Consider the following 19,796-nt stretch of genomic DNA (forward strand, 5'->3'; position numbering starts at 1 on the left):
GTGTGTTTTTGAGGAGAAACCATGTAGTTTGCAACCAGTCACCCTACCCAGCACAGCCTCCCTTCCCCTGCCCACATATGCTTCCAGAGAATCCCCAGGGATGGCTCAACCTTAAGTGTTCTTTGTTGCCAATGATTAATGTGCCCAGGAGAGAATTCCAAGCTATACCCACATTTTTTCTGAACAATAATTTTTATCAGTCAGTGTCTGATATTTATAAGGCCAAAGCCATATGGAAATTCTCAATTTAGAGAGGTTTAAATCTTGTGTGCCTGTCACTTAGAACAAGACTGATATAGAAATTAAATGCAGCTGATCTTCCAGAGAATCTCCAGGCTAGTTAGGAAAAGGCTGGTGGCCTCTGCTGAGCACTCACCCGTCTGTATTTCTGAGCGCTCAGGGTGAGGTAGGTAATGGCTCTGGAGTTTTAGGCTCCACCCCAGCCTGCATTTGTTTAATCTTGAACTCATCTTTATTAGAGTCCAGATTTTTGTTCATTCTTGGAATTACCATCCTCCACTATCTAACTAACATGGCAAAAATAAGGTTTGGTCTCGAATGGCACAGGTTCCATGCAGAATAAAGCTCGCCCTGCCAGCAGTTGCTTCTCATAATGTGGAAAATCTAAAACCGTCTGTCTTTCTCTTGGGTTTTTTTTTTGTTTGTGTGTGTGTGTGTGTGTGTGTGTGTGTGTACCATTGGAACTGCACAGCATAGTTCTCTTCCTCAGCAGGAAGTCGTCCACTATCCTTTCGTGCTCATTTAATTGTCTCAAGTTCTGCAAAACCTGGAACAAAATCGTGAAGATTTTGATGTTGCTTGTAATGTATTAGATATCATATTTAACACCAATAGCTGTAGATTTATTGGTTAATATGTATCCTGCTGCAAAGCCAGGTGTCTCAAAATGCTTTCAGGATTAAAGTGAATGTTGGTATATTTCATCAAAAGTTTTTAATTTTTTAAACTTTTTATTATGGAATATATTCAGACATATACAAAGGAGGCAGAATAGTATAATGAGGCCCCACCCCCTCATCAGCCAGCCTCAACAATTACCCACCCCTACACGCTCTTGTTCCCATCTGGACCTACCCACTCCCACCATATACTTGATTTTGCAGTAAATTTCAAAAATCATATTTTATTCACAGACATTCCAGTTTGAAGTTTTAAAAGGCAAGGACTCCTTTTTAGCAAATAAAACTATGTCACTTCATGACCACACAGAACATTAACAGGAATTCCATATTATCAGGAAACAGTGTTCATTTCTCGTTGTCATAAACATTTTTTGAAATAAGAGCAAAGCAGGTCCTTAACTTGCATTTGGTTGCTATTAACTCTTTATGTCTCTCTTAATCCACTTAAATTTTTTTCTTCCTTGTAATTTACTCGTTGAAGGGTCAAGGTGCGACGTCCTATTGTGTCCCTTTGCTGGTTGCGTGCCCTGCAGGGCTGTTGACATGTATCTGTGTCCTCCACTTTCCTGCATGCTGGTCTAGAGGGCTTCACAGCTGCATGTTCTTCCATTCAGCACATCAGAGCAGGTTTCTCTGTTTTGGTGATGTTAACAGCTACAGTCAACACCAGGCCAACACCATTCCTGTTAGACACACCTTATCAACAGACCCTACTGCATAGCCCTGTCAGGAGGGAAGATCAAGATGCAGGAGGTGTGATTCTTGCTCTCTGCCACTGCATCTGTGTCTTCAGTGGACTTTAAGTGCAGTTTTGTGAGTACCCATCGGAGGATTGCTTTCCAAGGGTCACATTCCATGTGGGGGAGCCGGGCTGGGGTTCCTGCCGTGGCTTTGTTCCAACTGTCCTGATCAGAATAAGTTTAAGAGAAAGCACAACTAAGACAAAACAGTGACCAGCTTTCTCAGTTCCCTCCTCGTGAAACCACTGTCCCCTTGAAGGAGTCAGTTGATTCTGCAAGGTGGAGGCAGTCAGGTGTGGAAGTTGCTGTGAGGGTGGAGAGCGCCAAGGCCCAGCTCGGGGTCTGGCTGGGCCGCACTGCAGGGCTTGGATTTTGCCCTTCCACATGGCTTGGAGACCACCTGGACCTTGGGCACCTAAAGTATGGACCTCCTCCTGACCATGTGGAACTGATGTGGAGACCACAGTTTAAAAAGACATGTTTGATGTACAATTATCATGCACCAATAAAAAAATGTCGTGGGGGACATGTTTGTCAGAAATCAGAATACAGGCTCTTTCCCATGTGACTGGTGGAGTATAATTCCTTTAAGAGATCACACATTTTTTTAAATTTGTTTTTTAGTTGTTGATGGACCTTATTTTATTTATCTTTATGTGGTGCTGAGAATTGAACCCAGTACCTCACACATGCAAGGCTCTACCACGGAGCCTCAACCCAGCCCCAGTCACACATCTTTTTAAGTGCTATTTTCCATGTGCTATATTTTGACAACAGAATGTGCCAGTAGTAATAAGACCTTGCCTATAGATTGTGCTGTAAGTTCTTCAGGTGTTTTCATGCTTTTGACCATTTTGGCCCTCTCTCCCCACTCCTTTCTCAAGCAGAAGCTGCAGATCAGGGAGATTCCCATCTTAGCATGGCACCCATTTCTCTCCTTCCTGTTGTGACTTGCTAGGAGGAAGAACCCAGTGGGCATGTGCTGAGACAGCCATATGCAGGGGAGCAGCTGTGTGTCGTGGTGTGCTTTCTAGCCTTGGGCCATGTGCCTTACAAACTAGCACAAGAGCCACTTACTCAGTAACCACCAATGGGACTTGACACCAACCTCAGTCCCTTCATGAGAACATGAGACCTGTAGCATAAAGTCACAAGATGTCAAGGCCCACGAGCAGGTACCAGGCTCAGATCCTGGTCTTTGGTCTCTGGCTCACTTGTGGCTGAAAACTCAGGGGCACCTCCAAGCATCTGTGAGCTAGAATTCCCACTGAGCCATCCAAAGGGCTTGTACCTAGAAGCCACCCCTATATCTATCATCAGAGAAACTTGGTCAGAAGTAAGCTACCAGAAATTTCTTCTCATTGGCATCTGCATATTTTTCCTTGTTGTATTTGTAAATATATCAGGAATTTCTAAGTATACCCAGAATACCATCATAAATCAACAAAAGTTCTCAAGGTCATTGTAGAATGTCCACCCGTCTCACATTTCCCTGTGCCCTCTGAGTGTTCCTTTCTGTCTTTTGCTTCCCTGGGATCACGGATGGTGCTTACGCTGGGCGCCCAGGGTCTGACTCTCCTAGCCTCTCTTTGCGGTCACTCCTCTCCTCCTGGAAGCCTGCAGGCCTTCTGCCCCCCGTGCCTGTGAGTGGCCTTGCAGACCCTGCAGGGGAAGAGCCACTGCTCTCCTGGGAGACCTCTTAGATTCCCAGAATTCTTCCTTTTAGGTTTGCCCTGGAGCCTCTGCTGCCAAAGAAAATGCACTCCAGGTCCCAGGACAAGCTGGACAAGGACGACCCAGAGAAGGAGAAGAAGGACAAAAAGAAGGAAAAGCGGAACAGCAAGCACCAGGAGACATTCGACAAGGAATTCAGACCCACCGACATCGCCCTGCAGCAGTCGGAGGCCGTGATCCTCTCGGAAACGGTAATGTGCCGGGCTCTTTCCTCGTTCTGCAGGGGATCTGGACCTGCCTCGCTCCTCACGTAGTTGATGGGACTGTAAACTGGAGAACCTAGGGTCCCCCTCAACCCTAACCATGAATAACTTACCCAGTAGGCCATCGGAAGGCCAGAGGCGAGGCCTCTTTCCTCCTCCTCCGTCCTGAAGGGGCTCAGGTGGGTGGTCTCCAGCAGGGCCCTGGCGTTCCTAGGCTCTTTGTCCTGCTGTTGGACTTGGTTCCCCCGTGCGTCCTGGTATCCCAGCGGAGGCGCAGGCTTGCTCTTGCTGTCAGAAAGGGCTGCTGCATGTCAGCTAGTGCCTCTCCTATGCCCCTTCCTGACCAGAAATCTCTAAGCCATGGTTATGCCTGAGAGCTGCAATTCACTGAGCCAGAACCCAGAAGTCCCTGTCTTCTGGGTTCCACCAGCTGACCTGTGCTCCTGTTATCCTCCCACCTCTTCTACTCCACATCCAAAATCTCTCGACCATCATTGATAAGGATTTGCTGGGACTTAGTAGGACATGTGCAGATCCCAGTGAGTGCCCTCCATTCCAGGCCATGACATCCAGAGGGCCTGCTCTCCTGGGCAGGCTGGGGCTGTGCCTCCCAGAAGCACACCACAGTCTTTGGGATCCAAGTGAAAAAATCAGGCCCAGACTGCTTCAGAAAGTGCTGTTTGGGGAGCAGAATGAAAATCAAGAGACGGTCTCACAGGCTGTCAGTTTGAAGACGAGGTCGGGCTTGCAGCCACCTTCCCCTGAAGACAGATGGGCATTCGCCTCTCAGCGGCCAATAGTCATCTTCCTGGGTGGCTCCTGACCCAGCCAGCTCTGTCTTGGCTGTGATTAAAAGGTTGCCTCATCAAAGGGCTCAGAAGGGACTAAAACTTTAATCAGACATACTTACCCGCTTGTTTGTGTCTCAACCACCAGAGAATAATGTCCATCTCCAACTGCAGTCACATGCTGCTTGCCTGTCTGGAGGCACAAGACAGAGAGGCCTGAGCCTTGACGTGGCTTAGGAAGGCACACACCCTCTGAAGCCTGTGGACTGTGCTCTGACTGCTGCTAGGCTACAGTGTCTCAGTGACGCAGGCAACTGGCCAAGAACTTCAACTCAGGAGGCACTGGCCGAGGCTAGCCCTGGCACTGGGGTCAAGCATCGAGACTTAGAGATTTCTGATGCCAGTGCTGAGGAGGCTGAGGCAGGAGGATCACAAGTTTGAGGCCAGCCTGGTCAACTTAGGAAGACTCTGCCCCAAAATAAAGTACATGTAGCTCAGTGGTAGAGAGCCACTGAGTTTAATCTACAGCACTGCACGCACACACACAAAGAAGACAGTGACGTTTCTGATGAACTGTCCCTGTGTTCTCTGTCCACTGTCCTGGAAAGCTGGGGTACCAGTGCCCCTAGCAGGCCCAGATCTCCACTGTACGAGTCTCATGTGTTTTTACTCAAGCTCCATGAACAGAAGGCCTCTGAAGGGGAGCTGTGTGCAGAGTTGCACCATCCAGATGTATGCAGAGTCCCAGGACTCAGGGTGCTGTGCCTCCACAGTGAGGTTTCCATCCCTCCTGATGGTGCACCTTCGAGGACACCTGCAAACACGGGGCCAGGTGCAGCAGCACCAGGGCCTCCCACAGTGGCTCTAGGCATCCTCAGCAGATCCACAGGAACCCAGCAGGGTCAGAGCACAGAACCCTGACCTCACAGTTAGCATCTGACCAAGGCTCAGACTGACCATGGCTGCAGCACCAGGAGGCCAGGAATCCTGACAGTAAGCAGTCCAGCTAGGTGTCTGTGCACGAGGGGCCTCCTCTCCAAGGCACAGGTGCTGGCAAGGTCTGCAAGGACAGCTGGGCTCCAGGGAAGGCGGGGAAGGAGGGCCAGGGCTGCCTTGGAGGGTGCTTGACTGGGGAGAAGCTGCAGTTCCTTCCTGGGTGACCCCAGTGCCCCCTACTGCTCCCCGGGCTCCTAAGGTTGCCAGTGCCCTCCCCATCCCCATGGGCCTCCCCAGCTTCTGCAAAGGTTTCCTCCTCACTCCTTGGGGCTGGGCCCACCTTGATTTGAAACATCAATAATTTCATGACCTTTACTTGAGCCTCTCTGAGCTGGACCTCCTGACTGCCATCAGCATCTCCCCATAAAGCCTCCTTGCACTCCCTGACTCAGAATGTGCCCACTGTGGGATGGGCAGGGAGGAGTGGGAGGAGCTCGTGACAGTGTGCATGTCCACCCACGTGCCCAGGCCTCTCCCAGTTCCTCTAGCAGGGAGGCTGGCAGACTTGGCCTTCTTGCAGAGGATGGGTGACACCTGGGCATGGCCCCCATGGCCACAGGTGGTTCTAAAATGGATTGCTCATTACCAGATGGGCTACCCCTTCCCGGGCCCAGCCCCCTCCCGCCAGCCTCCTAACCTCCAGACTGGCACTGGCCTTGATGGCTCTTCTGGGGCAGATATTGCAGCCTACCTGCTCTTGAGTGCCTGAACCAGCTCGGCCCACCCACCAGGCCCCTGGATCAGGCTGCAACAAGCCCAGAGCCCCATCTGCCCACCCTTCCTGGGGAACAGTCTCCACTCCTGCTGTTCGGCAGGGTTAATAACTTTTCTGATTACTCCTTCCATAGAGTATTTTGTAATTGCTCATGTTCCCTGAGGCCTAATGATCTGCGAACAGTTGTAAGAAATATATAAATTAAATTTACTGATGCAACAAACACAGGGAAGGGCTCAGGTGGGGAGAAGTCAAGTGCATCCAGAAGTCGGGAATGAGCAGGAAGGGGAGAGGAACAGAATTCCTGGTGGTGCAGCAGGAGGGAAACAAAGGAAGGGAAAGCAGAAAGCCCACAGGAAGCTGCTGGGCTTGGTCCCTTCCTGACCCTTGGAGGCGCCCTGGGTGTCTCACTCGGCATCTGAGTGACTCACCGTGCTGCACTGGGACATTCTGTTCCAGACGGCTGTGCAGTGCAGGGGGACAATAGATGAGCGTGAGTGTTGTGGGGTGGGCTGCGGAACAAGGCTCTGTGGGGGGGGTGTGGGGGAGGGGTGGCTCAGGCAACAGAAGTCTGTTTTCCCCGGTTCTGAGGGCTGAAGTCCAAGATCAAGGTGCTATGGGGTTGCTTCCTTCTGTGGCTGTGAAGGAGAATTCGGTCCTCACCTTCCCCTAGTTCTGGTGGTTTGCCAGTATCCTTGGTGGTCCTTGGTGTAAAAACATCAGCCACCTCTGCTTAAGTCTTCCCATGACACTTTCCCTGTTTTATAAGGACCAGTCATATTGCACGAGGGTCCACCTAAGGACATTGTCTACCTGGATCAGTTCTGAAGATCCTGTTTTCAGATACACGTTCTGGGCTCTGGGGGGCTGGGACTGCAGCATAGGAATTTGGCCGGGAGACGACTCGGTCCATTGCAGGCCTAACTGTGCTTTTCCTGTTCCTCCAATGTAGATAAGTCCCCTGCGACCCCAGAGACCGAAGAGCCAGGTGATTAGCATCATTGGAAGTGAAAGGCGCTTCTCAGTGTCCCCCACGTCACCGTCGTCCCAGCAAACACCCCCTCCAGTCACACCAAGGGCCAAGCTCAGCTTCAGTGTTCAGTCTAGTAAGTGGAGTGTTGCCTGCTCTGGACACAGACTGCACGTTGCTCTGGGACCCCCCGATGGATGGCTCCACAGTGAGGACCCCTTCTCCAGACAGCAGATGGGATGGAGAGTGTGGGCTATGGAGGTCCCTGGGATGAGCACCTGACCCGTGGGATGTCCCTGGGTGTGGGATGTCCCTGGCATGGGCTGGGGATCTGGACCCCAACAGGTCAGGCCCAGCCCAGTCCAGGGCTGCAGAGCTCTGCAGGCAGAGTGCAGGGGTCTGTTCAGGCTCTGTACCCTCCTTGGAGGGACTTGACAGGTGCAGGGGCAGCCCCTTCCCTCATCACCGGGTCCTGAGGCATTCCTGAGCCTTCCGAGTCTGGGAGGAATGTGGAGTGAAGAAGCTCTTCCAGGTGGGACGGAAGGCAGAGCAGTGGAACTTACTTTTTCTGGTTTGCACCAATTTCTATAGCCGCCACACAATTACCACAAAGGGGGTGGCTCACACTGATGGAACGTACTCTCACGTGGTTCTGGAGGCCACAGTCTGAAATCAAGGTGTTGGCAAGTTGCGACCTGTGTGGGCTCTGGGGGAGGATCCAGTCCAGGACTGCTCCCCATCTGCCGGCTCTGGCAACCCCTGATGTTCCTAGGCTGTGGCCCATCACTCCAGTCTCTGTCTCCCTGCTCCCTGCCTCCCCTGCACCTTCTCCTCTCATAAGGACACCAGTCACTGGATATAGGGTCCACATAAATCCAGGTCATGTCAAGATCCTTAACCGATTACACCTGCGAAAACTAGGTCCAAGTAAGGTCACACTCAGAGGTTCTGAATGGACTTTGTAGGTCCACATCTTGGAAAGATTCTGTCCAACCCACTACAAGTGGTAACCAGCTCTTCACCACTAAGCTCAGACCCATCAGAGTGGAGGAATCCTGACAGGGAGTAGCAGAGTGAGTGAGGGCCACAGCAAAACAGGGAGCCTGCTCCTTCCCGGGGCCACCAGGCAGGAGAGCACTGCCCTACAGGGGGGTTGTGAGGCAGAGAACAAGTATCCTTTGTGCCTGATTTTCTTCCTGCTAAAAGGGGAGCAGCCTTGTCTCTGGAGACCGTCAGGTGCTGAGTGTCTTGTCTACATAAGCAGCTCAGTGAGCAAAGGGTGTCTGAGCATGGGATAGAGAAGGGCTCAGGGGGCGTCTCCACAGCCTTATGCTATTACTACATGATCTTTTTCGAAAAAATGGTTTTTATTAGAACAGGCACCATTACAGTGATTACAGAAGATAGTCTGGTGGTTCCCCAAAGGTTAAATGTAGCATTACCATATGACCCAGCAATGCTAGTATGAGGTCTGCACCCCCAAAGAATTGAAAATCGGGGCTTAAACAAGTATTTTAATGTGAGCATTTGAAGCAACATATTCACAGTAGTCAAAAAGTGGAACAACTCAAGTGTCCATCAGCTGATAAGCAGATGAATAAAAGGTGCTTTCCGAGAAGTATCTGTGCAATAGAACACTATTCAGCCATACGAGAGGCGTGGCGCTCCCACGCAGGCTGCCACGTAACAAACCTGGAAGACAGTGAGCGAGTGGAATGAGTCCTCATAACGGGGCCTCGGGACTCTGCTCGTGAGAGGTGTCTAGGATGGCAGGCCCGTGGGGGCAGAAAGCAGAGCAGAGGTGTCCAGGTGCTGGGAGCGGGAGGTGGTCACTGCCGACGGCCGCACCATACTGTCAGTGTGATCCACACCACTGAATTGTGCACTGAAAGATGGTCAAATCGGCAAATTTTATGACACGACTGTTCTTCCATGATCCAACCCACAGTCACCACTCCTGAGGACAGAGCCTCTTGGAAGCCTCCTTCCTGCCCTCCCCACTACAGGGCAGAGCTTCCTCGTCCCCCAGGGCAACTCTTCTGAGGAAGGATCTGTCATCAGTGAAAGCACTGGGGAAACTTTTGAGTCACACATCAGAGAGACCTTTCTCTCTTTGATGTGAAAGAAAATGAATTGCCTCCAAGAGGCTACCAGGAGTTGAGGAGGTACCTGCCCCGATGACCCAATGGAGAGGCCTTCTTTCCCATTACTTTATCCATCGACTGTCCTCTCCACCTATGTAAAGCAGCAGCCACAGTGACCGTGACCCCTGACACCTTTGTGTCCCAGGGTGGGGGTTGTCCTGGTGAGAGTGGAAAGTGGGTGGAGGCTGTGTGTGGCTTTGCTTGAGGGAGCTCTTCAGGCAGGGGGAGGCAGGCCGGGGACAGGGCCTTGGCTCTGTAGACAGGGAGGGCAGGCTGGGAACAGGGCCTTGGCTCTGTAGACAGGGAGGGCAGGCTGGGGACGGAGCCCTGGCTCTGTAGACAGGAAGGGCAGGCTGGGGACAGGGCCCTGGCTCTGCAGGCAGTGAGGGCAGGCCGGGGACGGGGCCCTGGCAGGGCTTGGAACACCACAGTCCTAGGCAGTGCCCATGACACCGACTGTGCAGATGCTTCCAAAGTAAAGGGGCCCCAGCAGAGGAGGGGAGGGACCATGTTGACATGTGTTTTCACAACAGATGCCTAACTTTAAGCTCTGGTTTTAAACTTGCTGTCTCCTTTCTAGAATATTCCACCAGAAGGGAATTCCAACTTTGTGTTCTCTACCCCTCCCTGCCCTGTGCTCTGCTGGCACATGATCCTGCAGGAGAAGCTGTTGCTGCCCAGAGACCCAGGAGCAGCCCTGCGAGCCATCAGCTCATAAGGGTGTGTGTCTTGTTCTAATCAGATCCCGCTCTCCTAGGTCTGGAGCTGAACGGCATGACCGGGGTGGATGTGGCTGATGTCCCGCCCCCTCTGCCTCTCAAGGGCAGCATGGCAGACTATGGGAATCTGATGGAAAACCAGGACCTGTTGGGCTCATCAACACCTCCGCCGCCTCCTCCACACCAGAGGGTAAGTGGGGGTCTGGGACCCAGGACTGGGTGACACCTCTCCTGGGATCTCCTTCCAGAGGGCAGCAGGTTTGCTTTGGGCTGGTGGGATAAATCATATGATGGACTCAGTTTGCTTTTGTCGACGTGTTGAGGACTGTGCCAAGACCCACGGTCCTGCGTCATGATCAGTATCTGCAGGGAACCGCACAGCCAGAGCTGCGCCCAGGAGGAAGAGGAGGAGGAGGAGGGACAGGCATCTGTCCGGGCCACCCCTCTGCAGAGGCAATGCTGGTGAAATCTTGATGGTGGAGCAGCTTTCCTACCGAGGGGTCTATGTGACTGGAGTTGCCATGTGGTCCCCAGGGGTGGCGCACACCACTGTGCACCTGCCTGGCCCCAGAGGAGCTCTGTCCCTGCAGTTCTTCCTGGGACATCACCTTCACATTGGTGGCTCCTGGGCTGCTACAGGCCCTGGCTGCTCGGAGGATCTGCAGAGGGAGCCAGCTTGACTTCAGACTGGGCGCAGCTGCCCCTCACAGTGCCCCCAGCCTCAGCACCCTCTGCACCTTGGCCTGGAGTGACCTGGCTGCCTCCAGACCAGCGCCCGGGACACTGTTTTGTCATCAGTCCTGTCTGCGGTGTTCCTGGGCCTGCCCCTAATGCCAATCTTGGTGAAAATTCTCAAAAAGCCATCTGAGCCAGGGCCTCTGTGCCAATTGCTGGTTCTAGAAGCATCCTTCTAGGGCCACCACACTGCACTCTGGGCTGTCATGGCTGCTGTCATGTGTCCCTCACCCCCATACTTCCGGCCAGTCCCCCCCTGTCAGGGCATGGGTTCTGCAGCAGCCCACGGGGGGAGGAGGCCTGTGTGTGACTTACGCAGGAGCGGGAGAATGTCCACTGCCAGGCCCGTCCCCGGGCCGCGCTATTTGCAGTCTTATAAAATCAAATCAGGTCAGTCTGAAGAGTAAATATCCTTGTTCATGTTTGTGCAGTGGGTCATATTTTTTGCTCTTCAGCCTCCATAAAGTAATTACAGGGCTGCAGAACTCCCACCGAGCGTTGAGGACACAGGGGTGAAGTGGCCGCCGGAGGTGGGCTTTTCCCTTCACAGATGTCGTGAATTCTGCATGCCTTGTCCCTTTCTCTCTTTCCTTTCCTTTTTCTGTTTTCATGGGGACTCTTTCCCTGAGCACTGCTCGTCTTTCATCTTTCCTGTGCGAGAGCAGGAGAGAGGGCGTTGGCCAACAGTGTCTCTTTGATCATTCCTTTTGTATAAGAGAACTAAGTACGGGGGCATCCTCCTGGACATTGAAAGGACAGGGGACTCTCCTGAGTGCCATTCACATAGGCGCTGTCCCCACAAAGATGTCACAGTGGGGAACTGGCCCTGGAGGAGGGACCAGGTTACCCTGAAGGGGGCTTTCCGGGAGGCGGGAAGGGCTCATTGCACTCTCTGTAAACCTGACCTTTCCTGGCACTTGTGACCACGTATTAGCACCAAAGGAGACAAGGTCCAGGGGAACCAGCCTTGCTTGGAGCGCTGTTTTCTTAATGGCTTGACAGATCACGTCTTTGTTTTAACCGAAAATTAAGAACGTCTCCTAGGTCCCTACTCCAGTAAACTCAAAAGTTCTGAACTTGGAATCACTCCCAGGTCTGTTTTGGTTACAGATCATCTCAGGGGTAACATTTCACTGTCATAGTGTCTTGGGAACGTCTTTCTAAGGGTGCCCTGTGCAGTCGATCAAGTGGAGGACTGTGTGTGTGTGTGTGCGAGCTCTGGTCAGTCCACACAGGGCGAGGTCTCAGGTTACTTGCCCGACTCTCTCTGCTCCTTGTTTCCTGTTAATGTACTTGAGTGCGAGAGCGTGTTAGGTGACAGGCTGGTGGCCCGGGTGCTGTAACTGGCCACTGCCCTTCCTGGGGTGCCACCTTGAGCTGTTTCAGGAGGATGCTCATCGTCTGCCGTGGGGGTGATCACCACCTCCTGTCACTCTCTTTGGTGGCCTCAGGCTTTCAGGCAACTCTGCCTCTGGCTGCTGCTGCTTTAAGCTGCCATCTCTTTCACGATGGCGCTTAGGACCAGTCACCTGAGCTGTCACCCTGCTCGGTGGTGAGCAGCCCAACACTCACATGGCCACCAAGGGCATCTCTAGCGTAGTCTGTCTGTCCTGCTCACTCCCAAGGCCTCCCAGCGTGGCTTTCCCCTGTGAACACACCGACCGGGTGGCCAGACTCCCGGGGGCATCACCTGTTCATCCCGACCTTGGAAAGACTGTGGGTCCGTAGTTCACGTTCCTTTCTAGGACGGCCATGTGTCACGGCTGCAGATCTGCTTGGCTCTGCTCAGCACAGGGCGTCCTTGCAGTTACTGGTATATGAATCAGAGGAGCTTGGGCAGGGGTGAGAGATGCCTGGGCCACCGCTCTGCTCTTGAGAAGGTCTTTTCTCACATTCTGCTAGACGCCAGCCCCACTGTGAGCTGTGAAGACCGCTCTCACCCTGAAGTTGGGTGGGGTGCTCTGACACCTCGTCCTGCCCGCTCTGCCTAGGGTGTGCTCCTGCCCCCTGACCTGCTCACGTCTCCATTCATTCCTTCACTCCTCGCTCATTCACGCTGACCCAGCCCCACGGAGACTCACTGGTCAGGTGTCTGTGAGGGGCAAGAGGGTCCCAAGCACCATAGGGCAGAGCTGCCGTAGTCTGTCACACCGCTGACGCTCCATTAGGATGGGTGTTTTTCTGTCAGCGCTACAATCATGAGTTCAAGTTCTTTCTGCGAATCTGAGGCCATCTGTGGCCTGTGGGCCAGTCCAGCTGGCCACCTGGTTTTGTAAATAAAGTTTTGTGGCCCTTCCCTCACCTACGGCCCCTGGCTGCTTTCTGGCCTCAGCAAAGACCATGGAGCCCTTGGAGCTGGAGGTGTTGAGTTTCTGGCCCTTTCCAGGAGCAGCCTGTGACCCTGGCTCTCAGCCCAGGCAGGAGGGTGTTCCCTGGAGAGCATCACCAAGGACACAGAGCACCCCGTCCATGCCAGCCAGCATGGTGGAGGTGCTGCTGCTCAGGCCCTGCAGGCTTGGTGAAAAGTGCTTGGCTTGGGTGTCGTGGTCCTGCCAGCCCTGAGCCAGGCAGGAGGGAGCCCCATCACACAAGAGCCAGTGCAAGCCCCCACCAGGGCCACTGTGCCATCAGCCCACGCGGAGAGGGGAGCTTTCTTTGGGAACATCAGTCATGTGACTTCTTCCTCCTGTTTTCTAGCATCTGCCGCCTCCGCTGCCCAGCAAAACCCCCCCGCCTCCCCCGCCCAAGACGACCCGCAAGCAGACGTCGGTGGACTCGGGGATTGTGCAGTGAGAGCCGCGAGGCGTCCGTCTGTCCTCCCCTCCTCGCCTCTGTCTGCTGTTTACCTCACCGGCCGGCCAAGTCTCCTCTTCACTGCCGTGGCTTTTCCTTCAAAGGAGTTGATGCTACCGTGCAGCCAGTGGCCCTTAGCGTCATAGTGGTGACGGGGACAGGACATCCACCAAGTGTATCACAGCTGGGCCCCGAGTGTGGTGCCGTGGAGAGAGCCTCAGTCTGCCCAGGCGTCCTTTCTTTTTGTGCCAAATGACTTGGGTCAGCAGGAGCTCGGCTGATCCAAGGGTGGGAGACGGCACCCTGAGCAGGTGCGCGGCGCTGTGTAGAGGATCCTCGTCCTCTGCAGGCTCGGCCCCACTCTTGCTCGCGGGCTGTGTGGCCAGCCCCTCCTGGCTGCACTGTGTCACTGTGCCCTGGTTGACTCCACCTTCCACCTACGTTAGGCAACTCAGTTCAGCCTTTCCGGGGCAGTTCCTCATTTCTCTTGGTATAATTTAAAATAGGATATTTCTCAGCTACTGAACAGTTACTAATTTATGGGGCAGAAACGACATTAAGAATACTGGATCAAATATGAGTATAGCAAAATTGAATTTCCACTCTGTTGTGAAAAAGAACGCGTATGCCACTAAAGACGGTCTCCATGGGATGGATTACTTGCATCCTGGTTCTGTACAGAAGTTTGTATATATGATGGTTCCTAGGACTTGTTTTAATTTTTGCGGTCCTTCTGTTGATTATAATAGACATCTGCAAAGGATTCTCAGTACGTGTTTTTAATTCCTAACTTCTGGAAATAAAAAAACACACGCAAAAATTTAATTTTGTTTTCCAGAGCTCCAAAGTCCTGAAAATGTTGGTGGACGATGATTTTTTAAGGACTAACTTTGTATAACCTAATATTTTATTCTATCATCTATATTTTTTTATTCACCATGATCATGATACTCTTCTAGTAGGCTTCAAAGTTAATCATTGACAATGAAAAATAAAATGTTATTTAAAAAGACTCAGTGTCTGCTGATTTTGTCTTTATCCTTTAATCTAAAATACAAATGCTGCTGTCTCTGTTCTAGTGTCTCAAAGATGAGCTCGTGTGTCTTGATCGCCTCTGATTTGGGGCCCTCTAGAGAGCACCCGGGTCCCTCTGTGTCTGTGTGTCCTGGCCAACAGGAGCAGGCACTCGGAAGCCGTCCTCCCCTTCCTGGCCTCTGCCTCCACCCCTAGGCTCCTTCAATCCTCCTCTGCTGCTGCAGATCTGAGAGAGGGCTTTGTTCCCTGCGGGGTGCCATTTAACTTGGGAGGCCTGGGTACTTAGAGCTTTCTCTAGACCCTCAAGGCAGGATCGTAGGTGGCAGGAAACAAAGAGGACAAGGGCCCCACTGCCCCTCTTTCCAAACACAGGTAGTCCAGGAGAATGTGCTTCTGCGGACGCCTGTGAACATGCAAGTCTTTTCTTCATTAGTCCGAGCTCTCTATCCAAGACAGATGCCCGTCATCTGGTGTAGACACACTGCATATTATGCACCATCCTGAACAGTGACATTGGCACACCCACCTGGGACAGTGCGAGTCCAGCCCTGGCTGTGGGCCATTTTGGGGGGAGCCCTACAGGCATCACAGTGAAATGGCACCGCATGCCGTTCTCCCTGTCCCCAACCCAGGAGAGCCTCCCACCACAACCCAGCTGCCACCTGCCACGGCCCCCTTGCAGGCTCCCGACACAGGTCTCCAGATCTGGGAAGTGCACAGGGAACAGAAGAGAGTTGGGGGTGAGGGGAGGCGGCCAGCACGCCACACAGGCTTTCCAATGTCAGTGGTAGAAGTGCTGGTGTGTGCCCAGTGTCTCCAGGTCCAGGCCCTCTGGGGTGAGGTTCAGGGCTGGAATCTGCAAGCAGCCACAAACTCTATTCTCAGGAGCTGTGTTCTTAATCTGATTTTCACAATTGCCTTTCTAGGCTCTTCTGAGAACCTAGTTCTCCCTAATCATTCCCCACAGTGAAATTTTAATAGCACAAATATACTATATGTGTATGTAGCTTTTGTATATTTGTTTTTATGTTAAAAAATAAGACATTTTTGTCCTCTAAGAACAAATTTTCACCCTTTGGGGGTGATATTGCCTACAGAGCATGCATGCTCCAGAACAGGAAGGTGAATTCCTGCACTGGCCAAGACAGCTTCCTGGAGAAGAAGGACCTCTACCTCAAGACCACAGGGTCAGCTCCTGCCGACCTCCCAGCTGCCCTGCCCTACAAACTCTGAAATTGCCAGCCCCGCCATAGCATAGACTTAGTCATTAAAATTGCTTTGGTTGCCAGGAAGCTCAAAAGGCAAATTCAATTGTCACACAATTTGGCCTTCCCAAATGTGGTCTGGCTTGTTTAAAATTCACCTTTACTTCACCCAACTTAATATGTGCTCTCTTCACACCTTTATTCAAAGTGGGCAGTATTCAAGTTATATTTAGCAAACAGAAAATTTTTTTTTCTATTTAAAACCACCCTCGGTGCTTGAAGATTGCTTTCTGGTTTTTAAAGAAACTATTTTTAAATCAATTTTAAGATCATCCTTTCATGTAAAGACTTGATCTGTTTTATCCGTACAGATTTCATCACCGTCTCCTCTACCTGCGTTCATGGGGTCAAACCTCGTGTTTCATGTTCGTGGAGGTATTTTTTGGTTAGATGGACTTTCGATATTCTTTGTAGTTCTATCTCTGGTTACTTTTTAATACTGTACTGACTTTTTAAAGTCTTGTTGCTACTTTTTTGGCAACCTTTCTTTCTCAGAATTTCTTAATCATCTACAGTCTTGTTGACGGCTCAGAAAAGCAGGGACCCGCAGGGTCAGTAACCCTCCCCATCCTGCTGATGTTGGTACGCAGTTTGTTCCTCATCCCCAAGAAGAAGCTGCTGATCCTCCCAGGCCCTGTGACAGCTTCAGTGTCCCAAGCTCCAGAGGGAAGTGGGGACTCCCGGATGTTTGATACCAGACCTGGCTCATTTTGATAATTCCCAGGAGTTATTTTTAGAGTTGTGGTGTAGTCTGCATCAGTCTGGCAATGGATAAAACACCCAGGTGAGTGACCAGAACATAGGTGTTGCTGTGAGGATGTTTGTGGATGTGGTTAGTGTCTATAATAAGTGACTAAAGAGACCACCCTTGATACCGGAGGTGGGCCTCATCCAATCAGTGGAAGTCTTAAGAGCAAGACATCTTCCTGGAGAAGAAGGACCTCTACCTCAAGACCATAGGGTCAGCTCCTGCCGACCTCCCAGCTGGCCTGCCCTACAAACTCTGAAATTGCCAGCCCTGCCATAGCATGAGCCATTCATTAAAATAAGTTTCTCTCTCTCTTTCTCTACACACACACACACACACACACACACACACACACACACGGGGAGACCACCGCAAACCTTTAGTAAGGTGGCATTTTTGAAGGAAGGGGTACCTTCAGAGTAGAGGCACCTGGGTAGGGTCCCATGTGTAGAGTCGCCCACTGAGCCCCTCAGCCGCTGCACTCATGAATTCCTGCACTGGCCAATGACAATACCAACTGCCACATGGTCAAACACCAGCTGCTCATGTTGTCATTGCTCCCTGGGACTGGAAGGTCCAAGATGGCCTCTGCCTGTGTCTGACACCACAGCCGTTCTCTCTCCCTCTCTCTCCATTGTCTCTGTCACTCTGTCTCTCTCCGCCTCTCTCTGTCCTCCACTGTCACTGTCCCACTCTCCAGGGCTGTCTCATCCATAGAAGGTGAAATATTGCACATTTTCCTTATTTAAATTCTGAACCTCCGTTTTCTTTGTGAGGTTGGGGCTGTGACCTTCCCATGGGAGCCAGACATGGCACAGGATGCCCTCCTCTAGGCCCACCTGGTGGCTCTCCACTGTCCCCCTGCGTGGCCTTAGAGCTGGGCATGTGGGTGTGCACTTCTCATCCTCCTGGCTGTGGGAGCTGTCACTCTGGGCTGCACCTGGTGGCTGGCACTGTACTCCTGGTCTTCTGCCAACCACCTCTGTCCGTAGCTCTGAAGACCCCAGGGCATGTCACGGGGTCCTCCAGCAGTCATGCTGTCCCCACCGCCACCAGGAGGGGACTCCATGCTTCGCCAGCCCCATAGCCTTGTTGGCACCTGGCCTTACTCTGTCACACTAATTAATTCTTATTTTTAACACTGGCAAGTGGTAAATTCAATGCATCCTTTGGCTTCTAAATATCATTCTCCAAGGAAGCAAATCTGGCATGTTGGAGAAACAGCTGGGAATTCAATACAGCCTAGAACATTCTGAGCCAGGATGAAAGGACATGCTCAAGAACTGGTGCAGCCAGCATGTAGCCGCTGCGGGGGACTGGCTATGTCAGGGACAATCCCAATGTCACAGTAAATAACAATAGCAACAGGTTGACTCAAGTAAGAATTTTCCCTGGCTCCATAATGATGTAAGTCAACAAATAACTAACTGCAAGTTGGAGGAGGCACAGGATATCTTCAAAATCTCGAGACATCTTCTCCCCGAATATCTATTAATTAATAAGGGAAAACCACTAATTTAACAGGGGAAAGGCTGGCAGGCTCCACCCTCTTCAAAAAATAGAAGAGAACAGCATCGCAAGGCGACAGAGTAAAGTGCATGGGTCCTGATTCCAGGCACTGAAGACCCGAAGTCCCTGCCAAGGCAGAGAATCAGAACCAGGAAACACCGCAAGACTCGAAGTGAGGGACGTCCTACTAACCACTGCCCCACTGCTCGCGGATCCACTGCTGTGAAGGGTTCAGAGGCGGAGCTCAGAGCTGGGAAGAGGCTGGTGGAGTGAGCTGTCTCTCTAGAACCCTGGGAGAAACTCTGAGAGGAGAGGTGGTCGGCACCAACCCTACATGGCTCTGAATCCACTTGGAAGGCGAGGGCTGGGTTGCTGAGTGGCAGCTCCGTAGGCCGTCGCAGAAACACCTGCCTACGTCTTCAACAGCGCCGGCCACCGGGTGTCTTTCCAGACTGGAGACACGTGACAAGCAAGTGTGACCTGTGCTTTGGAACGGGGTCATTTGCTACTTTGGACTCTCCCGGGACACTTGGCACCACCTCCTGGAGTCTGGGCATTGGGTGACAGGATGCATCCCTGTTAATTTCTTGGTGTCCGTGGCTGTCCTGGGGCCATGTTGGAAGTCCTCCTTGTTGAGTAAACACTGATCCGCGGCCATCGTGGACAGCTGCTTTCAAATGACGCAGGGGAAACACCCTGCACTGTGCTGTCCCAGAATGCCATCCATACAGGCTGAGACAGCTTCTCCTCAGACTTCTACAGGAGTCTGCTGCCACGCCACAAGGTGGGCTTCCTGAGGGCGACCCGAGTGCAGTGTCCCCTGAACAGGAGATGAAGGTCTACCCTGGCACTTCTCCCACGGTAAAGCCTCCACTCAGAGCCCAAAGAAGGGAGAGTCCCTGTCTCGGAGCTCCAGGGAGCCATGGGCTGGGGCGGACCTTCTAGTCCGTCAAATGTCCCTGGCGTTCCTGCCAGGCCAGGGTCCTCAGACTCAGGCACTGCTGTCACCAGGCTGCACATGGTCCCTGAGGTTCCTCAGGTGAAGACAACGTTCAGTCGGCAATGGACACCAGAAATAATGACAGCCGTCTGACGGCGTGGGGAAGGAGGACCACGCCTGGCCAGGAGGGCCTCTGCTGCCTGCCCAGGGCAGAGCCTGGCACAGCGCCTGGGACGAGGGTGACCAGAGAATGTCTGGGAGACAGAGCAGGAAGTGAAGGAGGGCCATGCGGGGTCGAGGAGCCATGGAACAGCGGGCAGGGAGCTGGGCCGGGCCAGGCCGAGGAGTCCCCTTGTCATGAGTGAGCTTGGGTTCACCTCAAAGTCAAGAGGGAACAACGAAGACATCCTCCCCCAAGTGAGGGTGTGAGGTTCTCCCCCGCCAAGGAGGAGGAGCAGAGAGGCCGGAACAGCCCGCCTCTGAACCTGAGCGGCTGACCCAGGCCTCAGCCCTAGAGTACCCTGAAAGCTCAGAGCCGCAGGGGTCTTGGGTCTGGTTTTGTCCCACTGTCAGAGTCCATGATGATCTCGGTGGCACGTGAGCAGGGAGAGGGGTGCCCTTGGGAGGGACCAGCAACTGCTCCAGGGTCACGTCTGGCTCCCTGAGGCTGGTGGCCTTCCCCCCACAGACACTCGGCACAGGTCACATCCACAGCCCACAGCGAAGGACACACAGCTGCTGTCGCCACCAAGTTCCCAGGCGAGCCCTGCCATCACATCCATGGAGCCATCACGACCAGGAGCCCAGAAGCCACCCAGAAGGACGCTCCTCATGGCACC

At 52.7% G+C, this 19,796-nt stretch overlaps 1 protein-coding gene across 1 annotated transcript in view; it reads left to right on the forward strand.

Moving 5' to 3' along the window:
• The window catches only part of Dock1 (dedicator of cytokinesis 1), a gene marked incomplete at its 5' end in the record, with an annotated part of 406,458 nt that extends 391,986 nt beyond the window's left edge, over positions 1-14,472 (forward strand). Inside the window, 4 exons of the mRNA XM_048791454.1 lie at positions 3,390-3,588; positions 7,052-7,205; positions 9,971-10,122; positions 13,365-14,472. Coding sequence (XP_048647411.1) covers positions 3,390-3,588; positions 7,052-7,205; positions 9,971-10,122; positions 13,365-13,460 — 601 coding nt within the window. The remainder of the gene's footprint in view (positions 1-3,389; positions 3,589-7,051; positions 7,206-9,970; positions 10,123-13,364) is intronic.
• Positions 14,473-19,796: the final 5,324 nt, after the last annotated feature.

Source organism: Marmota marmota, unplaced genomic scaffold (genome assembly GCF_001458135.2).
Source record: "Marmota marmota marmota unplaced genomic scaffold, marMar, whole genome shotgun sequence".
NCBI lineage: Eukaryota > Metazoa > Chordata > Mammalia > Rodentia > Sciuridae > Marmota > Marmota marmota.